We start from the raw sequence: 27914 nt of genomic DNA on the forward strand, positions 1-27914 counted from the left end.
CATTGGAATTGCCCCTATATTATGGAAAGGTGGTTTCAACAGATATCTTATCATGTTGAACATTCTTACGAAAGTATTTTTACTTTCAAATCGCTACTTTAGGCAAGTGACACCCCGGGTCACTCTCCAAACCATCACGTTTGAGAACCCCTGGTTTTTGGCACGCTCGCGGAGTCGTCGGTTCCAAGTTCTAAGTTGACCGTATTCACCAATGGTGACGTCAGCCGCATCAGCCAATCACAGCTCTCCACATTGGCCTCGTCTGCATCTCGTGGCGAGCGAGGGGGCGACATTCGACGATCGGCTGAGGCAAGTGGTTGTCCTCTCGCGTCTCGCGCCTGGAGTTTCGTGTGGGACAGTTGACCCTTATGTCAAGTCGCGTGTAGGTGATGTGTTTGTTGTAAAATATCGTAAGTTCGTGAAGTGAAAGCTGAACTCTGCATTCTGAGACAATTGTGGCGCCGTTACAGGATCTTCGGTCCGTTACATCGCTCGGTGTGGCACCCTACTATACATAAGTACTGAGGACAGAATATGCGAGTATAATAAGTGACTTTTATGTATTTCAAACAAGCCCACATATCAACATTAAATATTGGTGGCACCCAATGCTTGATGGAGCTTTGTACTTATTGACAAGTCTGAAGTCGGAAGCCTCCATGTCAACATGCAACTGGAACTCATGTTGTGCTGCATCAACATCAGCAATCTTTTTCGACTGGACTTTTCTCACTTCTTCACCTTTCTAGTTTGACGCTTTAGTTTGGCTTGATTGAAACACTTGGTAACGACTAAGGATAGGGGCTAAACTCTTGCTTCATTGCCATTATATCTCGTAACTTGTTAGTTCAGGATGGGCTGAACTCCATGCTAATCAAATTGTAAAAACTTAAATAAGTACAATTTTTGATTGTTCAGAAGCAGTGTTCTCTTCTATCTCAAGCAGATTAGAAGTAACATTGATGTGATTGACATTGAAAAATGAATGAAAGACAGCTGCTCTGTTTTGGGTACCTAGTCAGAAAGCAGGTGTCACACTTGTTTCTTGCAACTAAGGAGAGGTGATGCCATTATACTCAGAGATGCTTTCTAATGAAACCAAACCAAACCTACCCAAACCTGACCTAACCCTACCTACAATCTACAACCTAGTCCTACAACCTAAAACCTACCACCTAAAACCTAAAGCCTACAACCTACAACCTCACCTACAGCACCCCTCCTTGGTTGTATTTCACATTACTACTTAAATGCTACCCTGTTTTGCCGACTTATTTTGTAACAATTACTGCTAGTATTTGATTGCTTATTACATTGGCCATTTTTCTTTGTCAATGATTTTTATTATCTTAAAGGCAGCATGTTTCCTCCTTTTTCCAGTTGCAATGTGATTTATTTTGATAGGAAATGGAAATATTATGTTTGTGTGGTAGTTTCTGTATGTCTACATTGCACTTAATTGGTGTCCCAATTTTGAAGGATATGTAAGTGATCTAATACCTAGCTATGAAGTTAAATAATTAGTTTAATAGTATGCTTCTAGGTTACATGTATTTTATTGCATTAAAAGCTTATTTCCTACCTTTCATTTGGGTGTATTAATGATACTACTTGAGGAAACCAAGTAGCTGTAATTATCATGGAGATGAATCTGAAGTCTGAACATTCGCTTTTCCATGTTATAGTGTTTCATTGCCAGTATTTTGTTTTCATAGAGGGGAATGTTTTATATTCAAGTCAAATTTACTATGCTCTAATAGCCATGAAGTACCACTACCTATGAACTTGATATTTTTGTAACTCTGTTCAACTCTTTCTGTTTTCTGAGTTTTTTTTCTGTTTTCCACTGCATCCTCTTTATCATCCCTTATCTATACTGGTCTGTGTGTTATTATTTGGAGCCACACAATAAGTAGGAAAAGTAATGGATACTCTCAAGGCCAATAATCCCTTCAGACTGTTGCATGGAATGACATATTCATCATTTGACATCACATTTGAGTTATGGGATACAACAAAATCAAGTAACTGGCTGAGACCTGACATTCTCACCATGAGACTGGCCTTTAATAATCAATGATTGCCTATCTCCCAGAAGGACAAGTAGCAAATTAGAAGCATCGAAGCCTCAAGTACAGGAGCTAAATTATGAGACTTTAAGGGTGACAGTGTTAGTTTTGTTTCATAGAAGTGAGAAATTTGTCTATAATGAATGATTAAGAGTCAAACATTCATGGTGGTTGGATGTTTTGCACCTAATTTTTCCATTCTGTAGATCCAAGGAGCACAAGCTTTTTAATAAAAAATAACTAAAGCTTTGGACCCCAGGTCTCAACTACTCAACCTGGGGCTGATGAGTAGAGACGGACTGCTCTCCCGCGAAGGGTCGGGCCCGGGGCTCAGCCGTGTGCTCTCGACCGTCGGAGGTTACCGGGTCAGGCGGGTGGTTATCGCGTGGCCTTGCCTCCACGCGCTCGCCGTCGTGGTCGCCTCAAGGCGTGTGTAAAAGATAGCGAGAGTTCACGAGGCTTGACTGCCTCTGTGGGTACCTACTCGGCTGCCTTAGAAATTATTTGACCAACGTCCTTATCTGGGTGTGTGGATCAGACTCAACTGTGAATTATTATGAAGATAAGTTTTGTCCATATGGGATTTAAACCTACGACCGTTGTAGTTGCTAACGAACGACGTAACTTGAACCATTAGTTCGCATATGTTTTGGTCAGAAGACAACTTTGGTGAGCTCGTCATTTTCGTCGCCCAACTTACTGAAACCTCTTAACATTGACTACCCCACCGCGACCGCTTTTTGTGTGTCTACTCGGGTTCCCTGACGTCCTTTTTGGGCGTCGCCCGGTGTCGTCAGCTGCCCGATCGGGACGGAATCCACAGTTGGTCGCCAAGTGTCGGCGTGTGCCAGCCGCCGCCGCCGGGCGCCGCCCCCTCAGTCGGCTGCCCCCGCTGACCGCCCCTCTCCCCTCTGTGGCCAACAGCGGGTGCAGCTGATTGTACGAATCGGCTCGGCGCGCGCGTGGTCGGCGGTGCTTGTGTGTGCGAGCGAGCGACTGGGCGGAGCGGGCTGAGCGGCCTCCGAGCCGACTGCCGCCATGGAGGACGGCCATACCAGAACGGTGGCCGAGGTCGAGCGCTACTTCAACGTAGACTCCGAGCGCGGCCTCAGCGAGGACCAGGTCAAGCGGCACCAGGAGAAATATGGCCCCAACGGTATGTGACATCGGGAAGAAGGGGTGGAATGGGCTCAAGGGAGAGAGTGGTGAATGATGGTGGGCATAGTGGAATGGCATATCGGTTTTGTTTAATCTACTCAGGGGTGGTTAAAGTAGTAAGTGTGTATCTGGCATTGTGCTTTCGGTTTATACGTGATATATTTGGAACACTTCTATTATACTATAGTTCGTTTTTCTTAAGTTTGCCCCTCACTGTAAACGTCTTTTTGAACACAGCACGAGAATTGCTAGCTGAATTACTGAGAAAACTGGTTGGCGCACATTGTATTGGAGATATGAATAATATTTTCAAAATAAGTTTTGAACACCGACGATGTAACGTTAATGTTAAACGCCGTGCAATTTATTAATTAGTTCAGACATGATTCCTGAGAAGTCGTCTATCACTGTGGAGCTGTAGGTATGGGTAAATACGAGCTATGAGTCTGTGAAATAGTAAACAAATTTGATAAAATTGATCGTCTGTGAAATCTGGTGAAATCAATGTGCGCCAACCAGTTTTCTCAGTAATTCAGCTAGCAATTCTCGTGCTGTGTTCAAAAAGACGCTTACAGTGAGGGGCAAACTTAAGAAAAACGAACTATAGTCATTCGCATGAAAGGGAATCATGCATTTGCCTCTCCATTGTTAAATATTTTCGTCATTAAAAAAGGTATTTGGAAGTGTACAGAACAGCAACTTGTTTTTTGATCATTTTTTTGTGCTGTATTGACATGTTTTCTTTCTCTTTTTCAGAACTCCCAGCTGAAGAGGGTAAGTTTTTACATTCATATAAGTAAGGCGTATGACGTAGCAAGAGCTGCACTCGTTGACTTATTATATATTATGTTATATTCAGTCCGTCTTGTTCATGCTAATTAATTCATTTATGCAAAGTACTTTCAGATCAAGTTTCAATGCTCCCATTCATTGGCATGTGTCGGTTGCTGGCAATTGGCACAACTGATTCAGCATTCGCCTTTCGAATCTTATTGCTGCCACGACCTTGACATTTTCGCGGACTGAATAGCTCTCGTCATTCCTGCCACCCCGAAACGACTGCCGTGGCGGCACGCCCACTAACGTCCCCCTCCCCCTCCGCGCGCCCGCAGGCAAGTCTCTCATGGAGCTGATCCTCGAGCAGTTCGACGACCTGCTCGTGAAGATCCTCTTGTTAGCCGCCATCATCTCTTTTGTGAGTATTCCCGTGAACGTGGGTGCGGGTTGGGAGTGCCCGGCTCTCCCGCGGTTTGTTGTTGTAGTAAGCCTTCGGTGTGTGCTCTCTGAGAGTTTGGTAAACTCCTTTGAAGCTAAAAATAGGCCGATGTCGTCACCTGCAGACGTTACGTGGCCTTAACACGCTCGCTGTGCCCTTGAATGCGGGACGTAATAGATGCTTCCTCTTCTAAGATGCATGGATGATTGCGCTGAATGCGTTGTCGGACAATGCTGCGCTGGGTCATTAACAGTGGTCTCCGGTTACATTCCTTACCGAACGTTACGCTATTCGCCCGGCTTCATGGGACACTAAAGCTGCATCAAACGATCGCCGCCTAGCACGTCTCTTGAGTAGCGGGGACCACCTATCTAGTAAGAGAGATTTTGCAGTAAACGGGATCCCAAGTTAACGGTGTTTCGGGAGGTGGGGGTTGCTGATTGTTTTCTCCTTAGTGGTTGGAAGGGAGGGGTACCTCTACAATTTTGATATTCCATGAACAGGGCGGGCACCTATTTTTGCAATCATGGCAGTGCATTTTTTATTAGACTGGGTTCTGTTCACTATAATTAGTATCTCGTAACTCTTAAAGAATCAGTCTTCACGAAACGTAAATAGAGTCTGCAAGAATTATGATGTTTGACTGGCACGAAGTCATGATTATGTTGATGTGTGTATTTTCGCTGTTGCGCGCGCATCCTACATTTAGCCTTCCTGGAAGGGGCTGGCGGTGCAGTGGCTGGCCTCATAACTGGAGTTGGCAGCGCTGCTCGCTCCCTGCAGTGACCCTCGCCCGGGCTGCCAGCCGCGGCCGCCGTCTGTCGGGGGCGATGACAGGCGGCGGCCCTCACCTGCGGTCGGATTGGTCTGGTCTGGCGCAGACCCAGACCCGCAGGTCGGCTGTCTGGTCCGGTCTGTCACACCCTGTCCTGCCTGCCCTGTCATTACCTGTCCTCTTGGGCTGTGTAGCCTTGTTCTGGGCTGTTTGATGAGTTGCTAGGGTACTATAACCTTGTCATTGTGAGCTGCTTGGCATCGGTTCACCTCTTTTCCAGAACCAGAAGAAATGCTCTCCCATCCTGGCAGCCTTAAGCATTTCGTCCCCGGTAGAGATCCCTGAAATCTCTGAAATTCAGATGTCCTCGTTCTGCGAGTCACCAGTGCCCTGCTCTGTTCTTCCCTGTCCTGTGCCAGTCCGTCCTACTCCTGACAGACCATGGCGGCTCGTTATCTATTTATTTATGGTTTTATTTCTGTCGAGCTGGCGCTGGGAGTTGGCCAACAGTGTCGGTCCAGCTCTTTGCGGCGGGTCCTGGCTCGCCGCTGGGTGCCCCCCTCAGATACAGACTCCCTCTGTTCAGCCTCCTAACCAGCGCCAAACCAGGTGTGCGCGCCTGTCTGTGTATGGGAGGAAGGTGTAAATGTTACCCGAGGCGCCTGCGGCCGATTACCTAGACATCTCGAAATGGGGGTTCGGTGATTTGGTTGCACTGTTTATGTTGACTGATGATCAGGGATCGTTTGTCTTGTTCGCTGCCTTATCAAACAGATTCACGGATAAGTGGCGCGGTTCGAGCGTTGCATCATGGATGCGGGTCTCTAGGCGCGGGCTTTTGGCGTCGGATCGCAACCACAAACAACGGAAAATTCTTTAATGTTCAGAGGCTTTTCGGATTTGTGCCAAGTAGCTGCTACTGATGCTGCAGCATGGTAACACGAAATTTTGAACAACTTAAGATTTAACAATAAAAAGTAAACTAGCAAAAGTAATTGCAGTAAAAGACTATTGCTTAATTGCACGAAAGCAACGACTCTCAAAATCCACCGTTGCGGCTTTTCTTATCATTCCCAGTTCCCTCGTCAAATGCTGCTAAATTTATCCCAGTTCCATTTTCCGATCGCACTATCTCAGAGTCGCAGCTGGCTGTCACTGGGGGCGTCACTACCGTTCATGTTCAACACCTGGTTTGCACAGGTGCGCGCGAGACTGTCTTTCTCTCTGGCTGACGCACGCCGAACCGTATGCCTGTACTATCCAGCCTTTCGCGATATTTGACCTTTTGTGTCTTTTCCGCAGGTGTTAGCCATTTTTGAAGAGCACGAAGATTCGACCGAAGCCATCACCGCCTTTGTGGAGCCGTTTGTCATCCTGCTCATTCTCATCGCCAACGCTATCGTCGGAGTATGGCAGGTGAGTTCCACGGGGAGCATCGTCCGGCAACACGTTCCACCGCCGAGAAGCGGGCTAGTTATGTAACCTCTCCCACCACTGCGAGTTGCCGAGGCCGTGCGTGTTAGGAGGCGAGATCACGAACAGTCGTAGTCGTGACATCGTAATCGTGACGTACCACATGCACTAGTGTTGAGCTACGTGGTCCGGCCTACCACCAGTGGCACGCGATGCGTCTCGAGTTCTCTCGGCACAGCCAGCATGACACGGCATTTGGCGGCGGTGATCGTTAATGGGGCGCGCCGCGGTCGCCTCTGTCCAGACTCGTCATCTAGAATGACTGTTTTCGTGGGCACGACAAACGTTCGGGCGGCGCCTGGCCCCGTGTCGAACCATTGTGTGTTGGCGTGACGTGGAACCTGGGACAGCGGATAGTGTCTTTCCGCTACCGCCGCGTTGTCGATCGCGTAGCCACGTGGCGGGTGGCAACTAGACCCATTCAGCGGCGACTCGGCTGGACAAACAGGGAAAGACTGGCGCTTTACTCGCTGGTCCACTCGCTGGGCCGAACAGCGGTGCACTGAATATACACACACGCGCGCACCCAGTGACTCGGGCGGCACACGCGGCTGGCGGGCGGCTGGGGTCGCACCGGCTCGGGCGGGGGCACTCGTGGTATTGACGGCGCCGGCCGATGACCTTGCCACTCCGGAACCAGGGACCTGTTTGTAGAACGGTCCTGGTACCGGCAGGAGGGAGGGGATGCCGCGGCTGGCTTCCGTCACTGCCTGACGCCTCGGTAATGAGATGGGAGCTTTGCGGGCTTCGAGGACGATAGTTCATCTAAGGTGAAGTTTCTGTTAGAATGATTTAGGAGGTGTGATTTAAATGGATGTCACGTTCGAAATGGTGTGATCGTCGGGCGGTGGCATATCGCTCAAGAATGGCTATCGCGAGTGACGCGGCGGAAACAATCGATTTGACACGCGACACCGACATCGCACTCCCGCTGTCCTCAATCGCGGCGTATCTTCTACACTGCCGGTCGTCGAGTGGCTGCCACCAACCGCCACATGTGGTGGCCAACCCGGGTACCATCAGCTGGCAGGAACCACTGCGGAAAGTTCGCGAAAATGCGTCCACCGCGGCGCGTTGTCTTTGTCAGCGACCGAGTGGTATCGACCGAGCTCGGAGAGAGGGGAGGGTGGCCGAGAGGGCGGGAGGGCGGTATTCAGCAGCACGTGCCCTGCCTGCTCTGTGTACGGGCAGAGGCCGTGGGCGGCTGTTGACCGCCTAACGCGCAGTTGTGTCGCGCGGCGCCGGCGTGGGGCCACACCCCGGATCTGTCCTGGCTAACGATGTCCGGGCCGGTGACCGGTACCAGAGCCAGTCCCGGCGCATCAGCGCTGACAGACCCGGGAGAGCTGGCAGACTGGGAGAGAGGAGTGACCGCGGGAGAGAGGGAGAGGAAGAGAGAGGAGTGGCCGGGTCACGTTTGGGAGCCGCTGGCGGCCGCTGTGAGCCGCGCCGTGCCGGAGCTTACGACAGAGTACTCACTGGGCTGTTACTATGCCGATCGGGTCTTGTTCACCCTGTTCAGCTGTAGCGGAATGGTCCGAACATGAATCCAGACTAAAACATGGTGCAGAGCGGCCGCTCGGTATATCACCGGACTTACCGCGGCTTCCCTAGAGACGGCTCAGCCATCGCAATAACTGAGCCACTCTGCCCTTTCCGCTCCAGGTCATCCTTCTGTGTTTTGCGGCTGGATGCGCCTTTGTCTGCGGTTCCGCTCACCCCGATCCCTATCGCCCGCTCCGCTGCGCTGGTGACGTCGCCCCAGCCCTCCCCGTTGTTCCGGTGTGGGTTTCCGCTGCGCCTGTGTTCGATCCCCGGACCGCGGCTGTGCGACAGCTCCCTCCGTGGCCGCCGCCGCCCGTGAGCCTCTTATCGCCGGTCACGCGGCCCGTGACGTCACAGCTGGCGATTGTGACGTCATCGCCTGCCGGCTGCGGACCTGGAGCACTACGTGCGGTGCGCTGATTGGTGCACGTATTGCGATGACGTGCGTTGAAAACAAGGGATCGTCCTGACGATAGAAACCCCCAGGCGGGACACGTCGGGGTTGCAGCAGAATAGGAAGGCGACCGTGAAATAGGGGCGTGTATAGTAAAGCCGCGATACACGTCATCGCCCGAGTCGGACTTTGTACACGTGTCGGCCGTTTGAAGGTCTGTGGCCGGCGGGTTGAGATCGTCACTCTACCTCCGCTAGGAGGGCGGGGATTCCACGAGGTTCAGCTAATGAAAGGCCGGCTGGAACGGACGAAATGAATCGCCTCGGGCGGGACACGTCTGCCTGTCTGGAAGGGCAGGTGTGTGCGCAGTGCTTATACAACCGTAGCATGTGCGTCATGCGCTGGAATATTCCGCTACGTGGCTATACTCTACTGGGCCATACTGCGTTGTGCTATAACGCAGTACTTCTTTACCGTTCCACGTTTTGGTTGTGCTCTGATGATCCCCCGTATCGATGGTCGATGTGGGTGGTGGTTTCCAGGGCGGCCCGGCCGGCGTCTTCGCACCTGCTGCCAACACTGGCTGCTGCATCCAGTTGGCTGGCCGGTGGAATGTTTGGCACCGCGGCGCTGTGCTGGCTCGGAGCTCAGTGCCGGGGGCGGTGCGGGGGATCGGGTCCTCTCTGCCGGCCGGTGAAAGGTCGCAGGGAACATTGCGGATGGAAGGGTGGAGGGGATACTGCTAAGGGGCGATGGTGGCGTCGGCGACTGAGCTCAGCTGGACTTAATTGTAGGGCGGGATGGATGCTGTTTGAATTTAGGTATCAGCCTCGATGTTTGGTGCAGTTCATAGCTGGGAATGATGCTCGGTGCAAGCTGCTTTACGGCCAACGGTATTGGTATTCATGATACTGAGATGGCCACTAACTTGGTACGAACTTCAAACTTCCTTCTGCCAATGGGGAATGTCCAACGACTCTTATCTTGGGTTCAAGTGCATTGCGAGATTGTACCCGATGACTTCACGAACGAGTTTGTCACGTCACCGCGACGTATAGTAGACGTGGCTAACCTCTTCAGACGTGGATAACGTCTTCAGACGTGGATAACGTCACGTAAAGTTTCTGAGTCACCACTGCCATGTGCGTTGGTCGATCAATTAGATCCCTTCCCTCGCTGACAGGGCTTCCGTCGGCACCAAGGTATTATGCCCGCGCCTGGATGAAGTCGTAGCTTTTATTTCGTAGTGTGAAACCTCGCATGCCCCTAGCATTACGATTCGTCCGCGGGAATTGTGGTTTCCATTACTGCAATTAGCCATGCTTGGCTCAATGGTTGTGTAATTGGGTCATACGTCGCGGCTTTGGAAACTATTTACGTCGGTCCAGCCAAGCGTCAGGCTACTCGGCAGCCCACTATCGCTGACTCCATCCATCACGGCTCATCATACCATGAACAGACCTTCACTGGTCAGTCGTGTCCAATACGTAGGCGGGTGTCCGAACTACCGCCCGGCGGCCGCAATTACCGCCTGTGTGCCCATACCGCCGGGTCGGTGTGAAGGTCTGGGAGAGCCGACCGGCTGACACCGGGCCACGATCGATGACTTCATCGCACGGCGATTGCCAGTGGCCGTGGCCGTGCCGCATGGGATGCCGGGAATCGGATTTGGTCGCCGCCGGGAGGGGAGTTTGGTGGGTTTGGGTGTCCGGCTCTGTTGAGGATCGGATTGGGGCGAAATGTCTGTGAGGGGGCGGTGAAGATGCCGTGTCGTGGTTTGCCGTGGCCTTGTGGCTGAGACGCGGGTGGCAGAGACACGCTCCCGCTGCAAATCATCGGTGACGGCGGCGGCGGTGGCGGCGGCACCTGCGGCACGGTCGGGTCACCGCTGACGCCCTCTGTCCCACACACGGTGGCCCGCTATCTCTGCAGGTCGCGGTGATCGCTATCATAACGAGCACGGCTGGTGGAGCCCGCAACGGCGCTGCAGCCGCGGCGAGCCGTGGGTGCGAGCTGCGGGTCAAGGGTGCGACTGGAACTGGGGCAGCGGGGACGGGCTGTGGGTTAACGCACGGTGGACTAGCGACGCTCTGTGCTGACGAGTTATGCCAGCGTGACTTTGGTATCAGGTATAATTTCTTGCTCGTCGCTGGTGGTCCTGGGTTCTACTCCAGCGAATTGAACAACCATTGACAACTGTTGACGAATATGGCACGTTGGCGCAATAGTTTGAGTCCGTGTCAATTTTCTACACCCATGTTATCTTGTTGGCTTTGCAGGCTGCGGACACGCCACGCATTGCGATAGCCGCCCGCGGCGGATAGGAATGGCTGACTTGCGGCCGGTTGTGGGGACCACGCTGGCCTTGGAGGACCACTGCGAATGCTGCTTGGCTCTGGGCACGAAGGGAATGCTTGAAGAACTCTGATGAATTTCCTTGACGACGGTGGAGCGCTGATATTGAGTTCTGGTGATGACAGCTTGTCCTGTAGGCGTTTCAAGTGGTGAACGGTTCTGTCAGCGCCATCGTGAACCCATGTGAGACGTGCTTTCAACAGACGCCAGCGCGAAAACTGGGGATTTTAGCGGCAGCGGAAATAATTGTTATGACGTTTACAGCGGATGATTATTTGGCCTGTTGATTGATCCTGCAAAGCAGGGGAGATCGCTGCCAGGAAGCTGGGTGCTGCAGCACAACATTACAGCAGATGCGACAAACATATCAGTTTGGCGCAGGAGTGTTTGGTAGACTACTTTGATCCATATACCCCGCTCCTTATTTCGGCTGCTGCCGAGGAAGAAAAACTGTGGACTTTGCACAATGCACAGCCTGCCTCACCAGTGCAGCCGGTTGCATTAGTGCCAGACTAGTGTCGCTTGCCTTGACGCTCTCCCGGCTGCGGCTGGAGGCGCGCGTGCTGATGCGATCTCCGACCGGCCCCGAAGCGTCTCCGGGTCAGGGGGTCACGCCGGTCATCATGAACCGAGCGAGCCTGGGAGACTCGACCCGGCGCCATGGCACGTTCACTGTAGGGGTGGGATGGGGGTAGGTGGGTCGGGTTAGTGTCGTGGCCGTGACCCGGTGTCCGATCTGATGTTGGGATCGCGGTGGGATTCATCCCCGGACAGGGACGGTCTTTGCGCCGTGTTCAGCAGAGCACGGAGGCGCCCTTATTTCCCCACGGGCCGGGCTGCGGTGACCTAGCCGCCAGCCCGTCCCCGCCCCCGCCCCCGCCCCGGTGACCTGGCGGGCGGGCGGGGAATGCTGCCGGTCGGCCGGCCGGCCGGCGCGGGCCCGCTGTCGGCGGCCGGCCGCTATTTTTACCGGCGCCGTCGGCCGATTGACAGAGGCGCGGCGCCCGGGCCGCTCTCCGAGCGGCGGCGCCGGGCGCCCGGCCAACGGAGCGACGACGTCGGCGACAGCCGCCGCCGGCTTCTGTTACGGCCGCCTTATAAGGTGCGCCGCCGCCGGCGCGGTCACCGTGGAAAGTGCCGCCGCCGTCGCCGCCGACGCGCGATGACGGCCGTCGGCGGACGGTGCCGACGGACCGCCGTGTCCCCCGGCCGCCGGGCGACGAGCGACGGACAGCGCGCCGACGCGGATCGGAGGCGCCGAGCCGCCGGCGGGCAAATCCGCCGCCGACGGCCGCCGAACGGCAGGGAAACAAACAGCGCCCGATGCACTGGGCACGCTCGGCCGCCCGGGGTGATCGGGCGTGTCCTGCCCGGTCAATACGCGCGCCATGCGCCGCCGGACGCTATGTCTGGCTGGCTGTCTGTCCTCCCCTCCCTGTCTCCCTCCCCGGGGAATCCGCCGGTCCCCGTGTTGTGACCGGCGGAATAACCGCCGGGACCGGACAGGACCGAGCTGCTTTGCATGTCATCCCGTGAGTAGCAGGCGCTATCAGTGCGGACGTGCCGCCTGCCGGCGCGAGCCGCCGCAGGGCAGGCTGCCCCGCTGGATAGTGCATCAGGCCGACGGGCTGTGTTTGTTTTTCTTGCCGGCCGGTGAAGATTGGGAGCGAGTCGCGCTCGTGCGCTGGTTTCGTGTCGATTTAGCTCGTCTTCCGGGAGTCGGGCCGGCGCCGGCCGTCCTCTGACCGACAGAAACCGATCCATCAATCGCTCCTCTCCGCCTCCGAACGGCAGCTGGGACGGTTGCTCAACATGAACTGTGCACCGCGGCTGCGTGCGGATAGCCGCGGCCGTGCGCCCCGCACGGCCGCCGGGCGTTCGCCACGACCGTCCTGCCTTATCGATGTAGCGGCACCGGGCCCCGCGCCGGTCACCGCTCGCCGTCCGTACACTCACACCGGCGCGGCGGCCAGCCGTTAAACTGGTTTTGTGTCGGCCCAAAAACGCGGCGGCGGCGGGCTCTGTGATGACGGTAGCAGCGATGACGCTGGTGGCAGCGCCTGTGCGTCATCAGCCGGACGCCGCTCGCTGATGCGGAATGACAGAAATGTTTGTTACGTCCGTTGCCGGCCGGCGTCGTTGCATTCTGTTCTCAACGGCTGCTAGTGTTACAGATACATACGGAAACCAGAAACATTGATATCCAATGGAACTACGAGTAGTGGATATTAACAGGAATAATGTCTCGGCCGGGTGTGGCGACCGGCAGTAAGGGCGTCGGCCGCGTGGCATTAGTTCCCCCGCCCCTGTGCGTGCCGCGATCGATGAAGCCAATGTCCGGACGCGCCTGGCGACTGCGGGGAGGCGCGTGGGCGCCGCCCGACCAGCTGGGTAGCAGCACTCCCCTCGCAGCTGGTGGCGATACCCCGACTCTGTGAGGGGAGGCCTTCATGGCCGCACCACGCCGGCGCTAACCCTCCGGCCGGATTAGATAGCCAAACAACCACGGCCATCTATCACCGAGATCGCCGTGACGTACACGAGATCCTATGACGTCATCGTGTCTGCAAATCGAGGCGAATTATCGCCGTCGTTTAATATGGGATTAGTGATGTGCTGGACTCGGCGCAGACTCAGGATGAAAGGGAGACCTGACTCAGGTGTATGGCTTAAGAATGAAGAAGCTACGATTGATTGCATTTACGCCGCAAAATAAAGCAATGTATTCCATTCCATTGGAGCTGTTGAAATATGCATGAGATGAGCAATCTGGGGCTTGGAATAAACATTTTGTTTTGTGTACCATTCACAAACTGCCCGAACAAAGCTAACTTTCACCGCAATTGTGCCTTTAGAACAATGTTTACTGTTTACAATGTCAAGTTTTTGCCATGGGCGCGTCTTAACGAAGCTGTAAGTTTTGTATTGCCTCCGTGTCGTCATATGCTTACCGCGAAACTACCGACTTAATTCACGACTGCTTGCCTCAATATTTTTTGACGAATGTTACTTCGCTATAACCTGTCATGTTGTGGTTTTATCGCCAAGTTTTTCTTTCTTCACTCATTAATGTCACCATGTTACCACCACTACATTGGCGACCGGCGACACTCATGTTCCCCACACTCTCTCCAATGGTTACTCTACCACGTCGACCATGACCCCCTTCCACTTCTATCTCTCCTCACCACTCCTAATTCCCCCTTATGACGGTAATCCTGCATTATTCTGATGTTTCCCCTTCTCCCTGTGAGCTTTTTCGTGCTCCCTTATCTCCGACCTTCCCTCATTCTCTCCATGTCTTCCCCACTCTCCCCCCAGCCCATCTCTAACCCGTTCTCGCTTCTTCGTTTCTCAGGAGCGGAACGCCGAGAGCGCCATCGAGGCTCTGAAGGAGTACGAACCCGAGATGGGCAAGGTGATTCGCACCAACAAGGCCGGTGTGCAGATGGTGCGCGCCCGCGAGATCGTCCCCGGTGACGTCGTCGAGGTCTCCGGTACGTGATTGGCTGCCGCAGCGGTGTGCTCGCTAGACGCGAATAGTGTTATGTGTGGTAAGGGAGTTGCTGTAATTTATGGTTATCTTGTTTCCCTGACCTTTTTGTTTATTTCATTTCCAGTTATTATTTTTCATTCTTTTACCATCTCTTTCCCATTCGCAGCTCTCATATGCAGTTAACTTTTGACGGTGTTGGCCCCAGACCAACCATTGTCGTAAATACGGGTAATTATCATCGATGATTGTGTCAATTATCGCATTAAACGGGCGGTGTGGGTGCGACATTTTGCTGTAGCTGTTTTCGGTCTAGACTATGGATATAAACCCAGCATAAACTGCTCTCAATGAAGGCTGTGACCTACAAAGTCACTTCTGAAGGCTGCGCGAAATTGGAAAGACGTGATGGAGTTGATTCAATAGCAACAAATGGCTGCAAGTGTAGCTAGATCTTAATTGCGTTTTCTTGGAAGTGTAAAATGACGCTTTGCCTTAAATTATTGTCTCTAAATGTCAAGGCCACTGCTCGCTCCATCAGAAATTTGCAGCGCAATAATAATTGAGCGGCTCTAATGATCACACATTGCATATGCTGACTCTGGTTCATAAGTATTTCTAAGCATTATCTATTAAAAAAAAAAACACACACACACACTCATAGACCCGCTAGTGTAAATCGGAAATACAGTCAGTGGTGTCAAATTGGAATTTATTGCTCTAAGAGATCGCCTAGAGACAGACTTTTTGTTCGTCTTCTTTTTCTCTTCTACCCCTGGCGCGTCGGTGGCACCGGGTTTTTGATGCCACCATCCCACCAGCTCCGAATATTGTTTTAGTGAATTAGTTCGTGTGGATGTGTTTGTTCAGGGCTCTGCGTCGTGTCTGTGGGATTGATGAGGACTGTTTGTGCTCTGGAACTGTCTCTCTAGCGGTGTTTGTGGAGCTTTCTTGCCGTGTCAGTCGATAACTTCCGAAATTGTTTGGAAGAAAGTCTAACTTCGCTTTTAACACGCTAAGAAAATCCTTGTCGAGTAGTGCTGGGTTTCATATCGACGTTTTATGTCTCTTATATCGGTTGGAGCTCTTCAAGCTTATAGCAGTCTTATGGGCGTGGTTTGGAGCCTCTAGGACGATTTAGTTTCATGACCCATCCAAGACTGCATTCTAGTCGTTAGTGTTACTCTGTAGTGGGACCACAACCTCTAACTGGAGTTGAATACCCGCCTCCGACGCGCGCTCAACCATTACGAACCAGCTGCAACACGTTGTGACCTATTTCGCCTCTGACCTGTGTCCTCCCCTCCCACAGTCGGTGACAAGATCCCCGCTGATCTGCGCCTGATGAAGATCTTCTCGACCACGCTGCGCATTGACCAGTCGATCCTCACTGGAGAGTCTGTGTCTGTGATCAAGCACACTGATCCCGTGCCCGACCCGCGTGCCGTCAACCAGGTACGTTTGTCTCTGTGCTGTGGGTGTGCTCCTGTTCCCCGCCCCTGACAGGGAACGGCGATATGCGCGTGAGAGTGACCCCTGCATAGATGAGATCGGGAGGCGATAGAAAAAGAGGCGGGTTTTGTGAAGCTGGATAGTGTTTGTGAGTAGCTGCGATGGTTGGTTGTCGCTAACCGGCATGAGTGTGATATGTAGTTGATGTGTACTTCGTGCATGGATCTTGAAGGGTTCAAAATTGGTGGCTGGAAATGATTGATTGAGCCTTCTGAATTTTAATGCTGAGTTGTTGATTTATGGCTCAAGCCTCAAATGCATTGAGTAAACATCAAGGTTTCTAATTTTTAGGACTGACAGCACTGATTTTGATTATATTTTACTCCGAGATATATAACAAAAAAGGACAGATGAGTTATGGCTGAATCATTTAGTTATTGTATGGAATACTTTATCATGCGAACTACAATTCGGACATTAACACCCTTCTTTGGGAGAAATGACCGTCTTGAATGATCTGTTCAGCTGTAAATTTCTAGAGGTAGCTAGCTTAGCTGAAATGGCTGCCATCATTGTAAATGTGCGCGCATGTGTGAAGGATACTTTTCATGCAATGCCTATTTGATCTACTGACGAGCGATCATTTTTACGTAAGATACCTTGGTACAGTTGATTGATTGGGTTCTGAGGCGTGCGGTGACGAATTGCCGTGTGTGACCCCGCTGGTATCAGCCCCACCCCTCTCCCCTACCTCAGAGTGTCACTAACCCCACGGCCCGACTGGCGGCCGAACCCGCACGGAGTGCCCCCTACCCTGCCCCCGCCCCGGCCGCCCCTCGAGCGGGCGGCACCGCTGACTATCGTCTCTTTCTCTCTGTCTCTGTCTTTGCTCGGACCGGCCAGCCGGCCTCCGGCGAGCCTGCTGAGGAGGGCCAGGAGGGCCACTCCAAGGCCAGGGCCATCATCCAGGTAAAGACGCCACCCGCCGCTCTGTCTGCTTCGGTCCCGCACACTGACTCGTGTGCCGCGCACACACGCATACACACACGATGCCTCCGGGTCGCCATCGCTTCCTGCCGGGGTTTACAGCGCTTCCGAACGGCTGGGCCGGCCGCCGCTGCTCGGGACGCTAGATTCCAGTCGGGATGACCTGTAGAACGACGTAGATTCCTTGTAGAATTCATCGGACTCTGTAGATTCCAACAGGTGAAGGAGTCAGCGCAGCTGGGCTCGCTGTTGTCTGAACAGGTATCTGGACGCCACTGATCCTTCTCTTGCAGCGGGGAGCGGACGAGGAACCACTAACCGCCCGCCGCTGGTGCCCGCTGGCTAACAGTGGTGCCGGTGGTGCTGCTGGTGACGCTGGTGCCCGTGGTGCCGGCAGTACTGCCAAGTCTGGTGGTGGCTTCATGTTGTACATAAACTGCTCGGGCCGCGCGCTGTGTGTAGAGAATTGGCCAGACGCCGCTTCGGTTGCTTCTTGTCGTGGCTAGACGCCGCCGCCATCACCTCTGCCGCGACTGGCAGTGCGGTGGTGAGGCGGTCCTTCGCGTAGAACGCTTGGTTGTGTAGCTAGATCGGTTCTGCGCGCAGTGTTGGCTGGTTGTTTGCTGTTGGATGACGCTGTCTCACTCGATGTTGTGTCTCGCCCATGTTTAACGCAAACTTGTTACGCTCGAGCACCGTTTGCCGTGTTGGTACAAAAGTTCCTTGTTTGAGCGTGTCACCTTACGATCAACGAAACCACAGTGTGATCTGACATGCCGTGACCATGCTGTCGACACGCGCTCTGCCGCCGGTGTCCGTCCCCTCCCCGGTACCTCTGTTTGACATGTGTCCGCCTCCGCCGCCGTCCGCAGGACAAGAAGAACATCCTGTTCTCCGGCACCAACGTGGCCGCCGGCAAGGCTCGCGGTATCGTCATTGGTACTGGCCTGAACACCGCCATCGGTCAGATCCGTACCCAGATGGCCGATACTGAGGAGATGAAGACTCCGCTGCAGCAGAAACTGGACGAGTTCGGCGAGCAGCTCTCCAAGGTTAGGAGGGAGAGGGCGTGGGAGTTTGGGAGGGGCTGGTGGGGTGTGCCTGACATGAATGTGGCAGGGATCAAACAGAGTAGCTGTTGAGGTAGGCTGGGCAAATTATACACGGAGTTGGTTTCTCTGGTGGTTTCTGTCTTGTTTACGGTACAATGTCCTCGGATCATTGCAAAACTAACATGAGTCGTACACACAGCTTGTGGCTGCTCATTTCCATTCCTAATAATATCAAGCATCGATTACACGTATTGTCGCCCTCGCTCTCCCATTTTCATCGCTAATGATGCGACGCGAGTTTCTGAAGTACCGACTATTTTTAGCTTACGGAGTGATCCGCGTCACCTAATGACACCGTTTCCGTCCCGCCTTCCCCAGGTCATCTCCATCATCTGCGTTGCCGTGTGGGCCATCAACATCGGCCACTTCAACGACCCGGCCCACGGCGGCTCCTGGATCAAGGGCGCCATCTACTACTTCAAGATCGCCGTGGCGCTGGCCGTGGCCGCCATCCCCGAGGGTCTGCCCGCCGTCATCACCACCTGTTTGGCGCTGGGCACCCGGCGTATGGCCAAGAAGAACGCCATCGTGCGCTCGCTGCCCTCTGTGGAGACGCTCGGCTGCACGTCCGTCATCTGCTCTGACAAGACCGGCACGCTCACCACCAACCAGATGTCCGTGTCGCGCATGTGCGTGTTCGCTGACGAGAGCAGCATGCACGAGTTCGACATCACCGGATCGACCTACGAGCCCATCGGAGATATCTTCATCGGTGAGTGGATGGGAGTTTTGGGGATCATCTGGGCTTTGGTTGGGGTTTGATTTTTGTGAGTGCGATTGGTTCTATTACGATCAATACGACGACGGTAGAACACCCGTAAGACGCTTTTATCATATCAGCGGGCAAATGCATGTCACAGCCGCGTTTCCGGGAATCATGGCTCTCCAGCACTGTGCGAAATCCATTAGATGATTAATGAGTGTGTGTTCAGTAATATGAGCGAGTCTGATCACGACCTGTCTGGGCTTGAACATGCCGATGTTGCGTGCATCTTTCGATTGGCCTCATTCAATGTTTGAGTCTCCCAATTTTGGCCTCGCTGGTGCATTACGAATTACAATAGACCTATACACGTATCTTGAACTTTTTCATACTGTAATATTAAACAGGCATTTCAGTAGCCCGGCCTGCCTGCCGGTGCTCTCGCCACATTCCCCCGTTGTCCGTGCCTTTCGCTTCCTCTTCATCTCATCACCACATTCTTTTCTGTTCGTCAGGCGGTGTGAAGGCCAAGATCAGCGACTACGAGATTCTGCAGGAGCTGGCCACGATCTGTGCCATGTGCAACGACTCCTCCATCGACTACAACGAGTTCAAACACTGCTTCGAGAAGGTGGGCGAGGCCACTGAGACCGCCCTGGTGGTGCTGGCGGAGAAGATCAACCCGTACGGCCTCTCCAAGACCGGCATGAGCCGCCGCGAGGCCGCCATCGTCGTCAAGCACGATATGGACACCAAGTGGAAGAAGGTATGGAAAGGGAGGGGAACGGAAGGGAGGGAGATTGCGGGCGGTTGTTGGTGTGATGGGGTGGGTGTAGGCTGCAGATGCGGCTCGATGTGGTGTGGTTGGGTAGTATTTAATGACCTGGTGGGGGCGTTTAGCTTTGAAGGTCAGGGTGAGAGAAGTGACGTAATAGCTAGTCATGCCCGTCTGGCTCCTGTTGGTATTCGGTCTATGTTGTTGGCGAGCCAAACCTCACTGTTGATCGAGTGATGTCATGAAAATGGTAAACGTTATGCTCCGTGGGGCTTTCCAAACTCGCCGTAATTTGGTTTAAGTCTGCCCTAACATGTTGGATTCCTGTGAAACACGACCTCACCCTGACTGATGACTGGCCGCATTTACTCTGACGTAGCATATCTATCACAATCCCTTGTCTATCACAAGGGATTACCAAATCACAGTCCTGAAATCCGTCCCGATAGTGTTGTCTAAAAGCAAGCCAACTCATCAATAACACTCAACCGTGCTGCATCAACGTCTCATTTGTTCGATGTGCCAGTAGCAAAAACCAATCTCTCGAATCCTTCGGTGCGGGTAAAAACTGATCCCTGGATCCCTCTACCAACAAACAATCCCCAAAACCATCCCTCACACAAACTCCCCCGCTAACTCTGCCCCCCTCCGCCGTTCGCAGGAGTTCACCCTGGAGTTCTCTCGCGACCGCAAGTCGATGTCTTGCTACGCTACCTCTCTGAAGCCGACCAAGCTGGGCACTGGCGCGCGCATGTTCTGCAAGGGCGCTCCCGAGGGTGTGATTGACCGCTGCACGCACGCCCGTATCGGAACCACCAAGGTGCCGCTGTCTGCGTCCATGAAGAACAAGATCCTGGAGCGCTGCCGCGAGTATGGTGTGGGCCGCGACACTCTGCGCTGCCTGGCTCTGGCCACCATTGATGCCCCGATGAAGCCTGAGGACATGGCTCTGGAAGATGCCACCAAGTTCGCCTCCTACGAGGTGCGTATGGGAGATTGACGTGGTTGGTTTGATAGTCACTGATATGGGGGGTGGTTTCGTGAGTGTAGCTCATAAGTCTGAGTAAAAACTGGCATTGACTAGAGTCAACCTAGTGATTCTATTCGATAATTCAGTTAACGTCAACCTGTTTCGCCTTACGTTAAAGTTTCTGTAAGTGGCTGATATAAATTGGTTTTCATTTTGCAACCTTGCCGGTTGACATTGTTTTATGTAATTAGAAGAACGATTCAATCTTATTTTCACTGCTCAGTGACTCGCATGTCATCCCTGACGGCCCCCGCTCCCCGCCAGGTCAACATGACATTCGTCGGTGTGGTGGGCATGCTGGACCCGCCGCGTAAGGAGGTGGCCGGCGCCATCAAGCGCTGCCGCAAGGCCGGTATCCGCGTCATCGTCATCACTGGTGACAACAAGGGCACAGCCGAGGCCATCTGCCGCCGTATCGGCGTCTTCGAGGAGGATGAGGACACGACTGGCATGTCCTACTCGGGTCGCGAGTTCGACGACCTTTCCGTGGAGGAGCAGCGCGCCGCCTGTGCCCGCGCCCGCCTCTTCTCGCGCGTGGAGCCGTTCCACAAGTCCAAGATTGTCGAGTACCTGCAGAGCATGGACGAGATCTCCGCTATGACTGGTGACGGTGTGAATGACGCTCCCGCTCTGAAGAAGGCCGAGATCGGTATTGCTATGGGTTCGGGTACCGCCGTGGCCAAGTCGGCCTCTGAGATGGTGCTGGCTGACGACAACTTCTCGTCGATCGTGGCCGCCGTGGAGGAGGGCCGCGCCATCTACAACAACATGAAGCAGTTCATCCGCTACCTCATCTCGTCCAACATCGGCGAGGTCGTGAGGTGAGAACTAAGGGCGATAATGATATGCATGTAGGATGCCTGGAGTTAAATGGTCACTGGTCAGTGCTATTTAGTTCGAGGGAAGGACGGTAAATGTTAATTTGGTGCTGGTTGGCACAAAAACTATGTTAGCTTATGGAGCAGGTCGGGCTCTAGAAAGAAAAATATGTTAAGACGATTTTTGGATGCCATTCTTCTTCGATGCCATTCGTGCGACGCGACACCCATCGGCCATCTATTGACTGACATTGTTTCCATCCCTCCGCAGCATCTTCCTGACGGCCGCCCTGGGCGCCCCGGAGGCTCTGATTCCCGTCCAGCTGCTCTGGGTTAACCTGGTCACTGACGGCTTCCCGGCCACCGCGCTCGGCTTCAACCCGCCCGACCTGGACATCATGGACAAGCCGCCGCGCTCCTCCAAGGAGACCCTCATTACCCGCTGGCTGTTCTTCCGCTACATGTGCGTGGGTACCTATGTGGGTGCCGCCACGGTCGGCGCGGCCGCCTGGTGGTACATGCTGGCGCCGACCGGACCCCACCTCAGCTACTACCAGCTCACCCACCACCTGCAGGTGAGAGACGGGGAGAGGTGGTGATGTGGTCTGGGTGGATGGGGAAGGTTGAACTTATTGGTTAGGAGGGAATCACGATACGGGATATGGTAGGCTGGTGTGGATAACCTTTTGATTTTGGCTCGGAACGTGAATATTCTGTGTTTATCTGATTTATTCGAAGTTGTATTTTCATCTGGTAGCGTTTTTCCTCATCGTTCATTTTATTTGATGACATATGCGTTACAGGTAATTCATCTCGGTTACTTTCGGGTCCCTGTACGGTTCTGTGTCGGGTGGCGCCACCGTTCTCCATCTCCTCGTACTCTAGCAGGGTTGGCATTTTGGCCGGCAAAAACTAGTTTATGCCATTTGCCGGTTTAAACCGGTTTTAACCGGCAAAAAGTGGCAAAAACTGGCAAAAACTCAGAAATATCACAATGCTATGCCTAGACATGATTTTGAACAGGGAACATTTTAAGGAGAATTCGGTGAAAGCTTTATGCTTTCAAACAAAAGTGACATTGACCATTGAAATGTTTCATACCTAACTCAGAAACATTTTCATGGGCTATCCATAAGGAGCTAGTAAGATGCCTTTTGGGGGTGACAAATGAGCCAGTGCAAGGGTGACTGGGTGAGTCCTGCACAATCAGAAGTGCGAAGAGTATCTGCCACTGAATTGATATGCGCACTGCACCACATGTCACCCTAGTTACCGTGGCCGCCTTGTCCCACTCTCCCCTTACATGGAAATAAATTTTGTTGTGGATGTCTACCGACATGCATAGACATTTTAAGGAGGGATAAGTAATGAGGCAACTTCAGAATGTTTAGTGCATCTATATAACTACCAGAAATGCATTTGTACATTTCAAATCCATTCCTAACTAGAAAAGTTGTAGGTTTGGCCATCTGAGTTTTAGCCAGTTTTTGCCAGTTCTTGCCACCAGGGTTTCTGCCAGCCGGTTTAAACCGGTTAAAACCACTGGCAAAAACCAGTTTTTGCCACCTCCTGCCAACCCTGTACTCTAGTGACCGTGTGTCTCTCCTAACCCGCTCTAACCTACCCCACTCACCTCCCACTCAGTGCGCGGGCGGCGGCGACGAGTTCCACGGCATCGACTGCGCCGTCTTCAACGACCCGCACCCGATGACGATGGCGCTGTCGGTGCTGGTCACCATCGAGATGCTGAACGCGCTCAACTCTGTGTCGGAGAACCAGTCGCTGCTGGTGATGCCTCCGTGGCAGAACTTCTGGCTCATCGCCGCCATCCTGCTCTCCATGTCGCTCCACTTCATGATCCTCTATGTGGACATTCTCTCGGTGAGTAAGCTGGGGGAGCTCGAGCTGGGGAGGGAAGGGTTTTGCTACAAGGACCATCAGGGCGTGGGATTGTGACGGTTCGTTACGGAATATCTAGTCTTGTCGTTAGAGTATATGTTCCGTGGTCCGCTGTTTGCAGTTTTACTTTTGCAAATGATCGTAAATCATCGACTTGCTTGGGTGCTCAGCGATGAAGTCGACGTGTGGTATTCATAGAATGTTGTGCAAGAGAGTGAAGACTCACGTATGTTGTTCCACAGAGATGCTTCTGAAGATGTAGCTTCAGAAGCATAAACCAGCTGTTTGTCGGTTTACGTAGATGTCATGAACCACTAACCTCTTGTCCACACTGCTTCTACCGATCCTCCTCGCAGCATCGACCGCCCGCCTAACTGGCCCGTGTCCGTGGCTGTGTTTTCAGACCATTTTCCAGATCTGTCCACTGAGCTTGGAGGAGTGGATCGCGGTGCTGAAGATCTCGCTCCCCGTGCTCTTCATGGACGAAACGCTGAAGATGGTCGCCCGCAAATACGCCGACGGTAATGAGGAATCTATACTTACCGTACCTCTGCTAGTGGCAGTCTGGGCGGTGTACGGATATTACTTTTTTGTTTCTACAGTTGTGTGATGGAGCAGGCGCTGTGATGCGGTGTGCCTAGGTGACCATTGGGGAGGGCGGGGCGGGGTGGGAGGGACACGACTGGGCGGCCGACGGACAGAGAGAAAGAGAGAGGAAGAGAGCGAGAGAGAGAGAGAGGGACCGAGGTACGTGCGCGCGTGTCGTGTGTGTAGCGTCGGCTATGAATGCTATCATCATGTGTGCCGTCTTTTAAATACCCGAGGTCCTGTACAGATAATCAGTGCATCGTCAGTGGGCGCGGGTGGCTGGGCAGCTGCTCCCCTCGCCTCTGGGCTGGATGAGTGGGTGGGTGTGTGCGTGCGTTTGTGCGTGTGCGGCGGCGCGGCGCGGCGGCTGCTGACCAGCGCCGCTCCCCGCCGCCCCCCATTCCGCTCCCACTAACGCCGCCGGGCCGTCCGCGCCCGACCCGACACACATTGACACATTCCTCCGTGCGTCCCTGTGTTCCGCTGAGTGGCCGAGTTTTATACCTGACACGCACCCAGCTATTTTATGCGTTGTTACGGCGGCCGGCTGGTGGGAGGCGCCGCGCGCCGGGCGGCGGACGCTCGCGCGCGCGCATCGTTCTCTCAGGCGTGGCCTCTTGTCTCAGTGTCGTTACTGTTTTGGTACTCGCGGTGTAATAAAGGCCGTGGTACGTGACTGACGAGTGTTTACCCTGCCCTGCCTAGTGTGCCTGACCACTAACGTTCTAAACGCCCGCCGAGACGCGGAGCTGTAGCCAGTAAAGAGACTAACCAACTAACGCGTGAACCTCACCTAGAAACGAGTGGGAGGATGGGGCCTCGCTTCATCGGCAATGAACGAAGGTGAGAGCCGGGGCTGGTTGGGAAGAGCAGAGATCGTAGAACTCAGTATGGCAGTAGTTTCATTAGCCAACCATGCTGAGAGTACAGCGAGGTGAGTATTGTAGACTTCGAACTAAACAGTACCTAAGCTAAAGCCACTCGCTGAGCTATTAAATGCGTAAGCATCAACGCGCTGTCAGTCTAAATAAGCCGTGATCTCACTACGTAAATCGTAACGCTTCTCTAGTCTGTGCTGCGTCGGTGTCTGCCGCTGTCGCGTGCTGCTCTGCTGGTCTAAATGCCTCAGATTGTCACTTTGATACATTATGAACCAGCAGGGCAGACGACGGAGTGGCTGTGTTGGTCGCTTTTCTCATCGCGTCTCTGCGCTCAGTACACTGTCTCGCTCACTGTTGTATCATGCGCAGCATATTGTCTCGCTCACTTCATTACTATGCGCTCAATAGGCCGTGTCGCTCACTTTCGTATTGTACGCTCAGCAGTCTCACTCACTGTATTTACTTTGAGCTCAAGTCTCGCTCACTCGTACTGTGCGCTCGTTACACTGTTCCTCACTGTCGTATATACCGCAGCATGACGGCTGTGGGGCGTTATCTTGTCGTTACGGGTCGCCACCCGACCTGTACGGCACGCCAGGGCTCTGCGGCGACGGGTTACATCAGACACACTGATGGCTCGGCATTCGGACATGTTTGTGGTGAAATTTGACAGAAAACGCAGTGAAATTTACCTGTAAAACTCGTGCAGGTTCGGATGATTCAGCCGAGCCGCACCTGGCCCCTGGGAACTGCGAGGGACTTTACTGGATCGGACAGTCGTGTTCAAATCGGCCAGATACATGAGGCTGCGGTCGCCTCGGCCGTTACCGCTGTGGCTTGGACGTCTGAGCCTCAGTTTTTGAAATTTCTCGGCCGTGTACACCCGCTGTCACCGCGGTTAATTATTGGGCTTCGCGGACACTTGGTTGCGAGGCGACCGGGCGCTGCCTTGCGCGGTATTTCACCAGTCAGACGACTGCGGGTACCGGCAGCGATGACCATTGCTCTCACGAGAAGCAAGATAAATTTGTCGTGTCCCAAATTGCCCAGCAGGGCCCTGGCCTACACACAGTCTGGCTCTGAGCTCATCGTTATTCCGTACCAAGTCGTCCGGCACGGCGCTCCAAAACAGAATCGACCAACGTTTGTAAATAATGGTGACGGCATTGTTTTTCGTAAATCTGTCAGGAAGTGGGTCATGCTATCAGCTATGCAGTCAAGTGCAATTCCAGCCCGGCAAACAGCTGTAATTTTGGTCGATTCCGTTTTGTGACGCCTGTCTCGTGTTGTGTCGTGTCGGTGTTGTGTTGTGCCGCCCTCGGGGCTCTCGCCGTCACTGTTCGCTGATGCTGACGCTGCCTTCTCTTCCGCATTATCCGACGTTGATATCTGGCTAATCTGCAGTGCTCGGATGCTAAACGAGGTAAGTTATCCGCTATTTCTCCCGGCAATTCGTCACATTCTTGAGCCTTACTATTGAAGCCGCCGATCTCAAATGTCTTCGTGATCGTTTCGTCTTCGTGGCGACTTTAAAATGCATATTGTATAATGCTATCGCTTGCTAAATAGAAGCAACAAGCAACGCAGCTAAGAAGTAGAGCACACGAGAGCTAAAAAGTTAACTGCCTAACCGCCTTGTGGTGTAAAATAAACGAGCTGCCGATAGCGGTGCGTTGGCACTGGACATTTCGGCTCGATGACCTAGAGCAACGCGTTCACCGTTCTAACCCTCCGCGCCCTCGCGGTTGTTCCCTGACCCTGAGCGCACTCTGGTGGCTCTCGGCTGACGCCCGGTCGTGTTTCAGCCATCGCATGGGGTGACCTGCGAGGATGGTGAGAGAGAGAGAGACCTGCACCGGTCAGCCGCTCCGGTCCCCGCGCCGCCCCCGACCAGCCGGAGGGCCCGCGCAGCCAGAGCCAGAGGCGCGCCCCAGCGGCCGCCCCGCGCAGAGAGAAAGAGAGTGCGAGAGAGCGTGTCAGAGTGAGCGCGCGAGTGAGACTGCGTCGGCCCGACCAGCCACCCGCCTGGTCCGGCGACCAACATTGGCCCTTCCGCGGCACGCCGCGCCGCGCGGTGCACGGAGCCGGAGACTGTGCGATAGGTGGCGCCCCCGAGCGCCAAGCTTCGTCCAGCGGGGCCCGAGCGCCGGCGCGGCCGCGCGCGCGCCGCCCCCGCCTGTGCGCTTGAATACACGCGCGACACTTGCACACGTGTACATACGGTTGTTATCCTGTAGATCGGGTCTTCGTGTCTAGTCATGTGAGTACAACCCCGACTCGTTGTCTCGGAAAGATGCTCAAACCCGCGCGCCGGGCCCCTCGCCGCCGGACAGCCGGGCCCCGGTGGCGGGGCCAGGCGCGCCGACTGGCGAGGGGGCGACCGTCCCCATCCGACCGCCCCCGCCCCCGCCTCCGCCGGCCGCCGCCCGTGCCGCCCTAGAGGCGCGCGGGCGGCGGACAGGGGAGATGCATAACACGTTATGACTTTGGAGTTTTAATAGAATTTATGATTTTATACGCGTCGCGCTGTTGGGAAATAGAAACGAAAAACATGGGGAATCGTGAGTTTCATTTGTGAGAGCGGAATCGTGGCTGATGTGTGTTCAGGAATCACTCGTAAGCCGTGTTGATGGCTGGTCTTCAAACATGTAACACACATTGCGTAATTTTGTTGCTAGTTCGGTGGCGGAATTCGTACGAGAGAGGTTGTAGCGGCCTGACATTGCCTGTTCCGTGAAACTCGGCGTCTGTGGTTTCTGCTTTCTACGAACACTTCTCTGTGACAACACGTGGCGGGACACTACTACTCTGCGCCCTTTCTCTGTTTGGGGCTGCCTTCTTGGAAGTGGAGTACCATGACCTGTCAAATGTCAACGACCTTAGTGACCTGTTTGAAACTTACCTACCTTTGTCGTCTTTCTTTGTTCGTAAAGCTGTTTGCTGAAGTTCAGGCTTGCATCATGCAAACACGCATCTGTGTTGACGTAATTCACCCACAAGCTCCAGAAACCGCAATCCCAAACGTTACAGCAAATTCTCATGTCGAAATTTGTCCACGCTTTCCCAGGTATTGTAGCGCTGTGGGAAAAATATAGCCCAGTCCACGGTAAAATTCCTCGCCAGACGCCTACTTCCCAGTTCCCACACACTAGTGACACGTGGATGTCTGGCTAAATAAAGTACGATCTTTG

General features: G+C 53.8%; 1 protein-coding gene across 11 annotated transcripts; it reads left to right on the forward strand.

The window, feature by feature from the left end:
• The first annotated feature begins 242 nt into the window (after positions 1-242).
• LOC122370438 (calcium-transporting ATPase sarcoplasmic/endoplasmic reticulum type-like) lies at positions 243-27914 on the forward strand. 11 transcript variants are annotated; one of them, XM_043346080.1, is made up of 18 exons: positions 247-309; positions 2994-3225; positions 3984-4001; positions 4340-4422; positions 6521-6634; positions 14344-14482; positions 15791-15933; positions 16834-16899; positions 17790-17969; positions 18348-18741; positions 19248-19498; positions 20169-20489; positions 20802-21358; positions 21627-21930; positions 23000-23236; positions 23658-23775; positions 26128-26146; positions 26529-27914. In XM_043346080.1, exons 2-17 carry the CDS (start codon positions 3108-3110, stop codon positions 26139-26141), a joined length of 3057 nt encoding a protein of 1018 aa, XP_043202015.1. In that variant the 5' UTR covers positions 247-309; positions 2994-3107; the 3' UTR covers positions 26142-26146; positions 26529-27914. The 11 variants fall into 11 exon arrangements, with proteins under 11 accessions (XP_043202007.1, XP_043202015.1, XP_043202011.1 ...); XM_043346079.1 differs by lacking the exon at positions 247-309 and adding an exon at positions 319-410; XM_043346074.1 differs by lacking the exon at positions 26128-26146 and having other exon boundaries at positions 258-309.

This window comes from Amphibalanus amphitrite, unplaced genomic scaffold (assembly GCF_019059575.1).
Source record: "Amphibalanus amphitrite isolate SeventyFive unplaced genomic scaffold, NRLGWU_Aamphi_draft 001131F_arrow, whole genome shotgun sequence".
Classification (NCBI taxonomy): Eukaryota; Metazoa; Arthropoda; class Thecostraca; order Balanomorpha; family Balanidae; genus Amphibalanus; species Amphibalanus amphitrite.

Bases quoted from the DNA above. Each gene is read 5' to 3' on its own strand.
- LOC122370438 (XM_043346072.1), top strand. From the start codon at position 3,108: ATGGAGGACGGCCATACCAGAACGGTGGCCGAGGTCGAGCGCTACTTC. The intron at 21,359-21,626 runs GTGAGAACTAAG...ATCCCTCCGCAG, and splicing joins AACATCGGCGAGGTCGTGAG to CATCTTCCTGACGGCCGCCC. The intron at 21,931-22,999 runs GTGAGAGACGGG...CCTCCCACTCAG, and splicing joins AGCTCACCCACCACCTGCAG to TGCGCGGGCGGCGGCGACGA.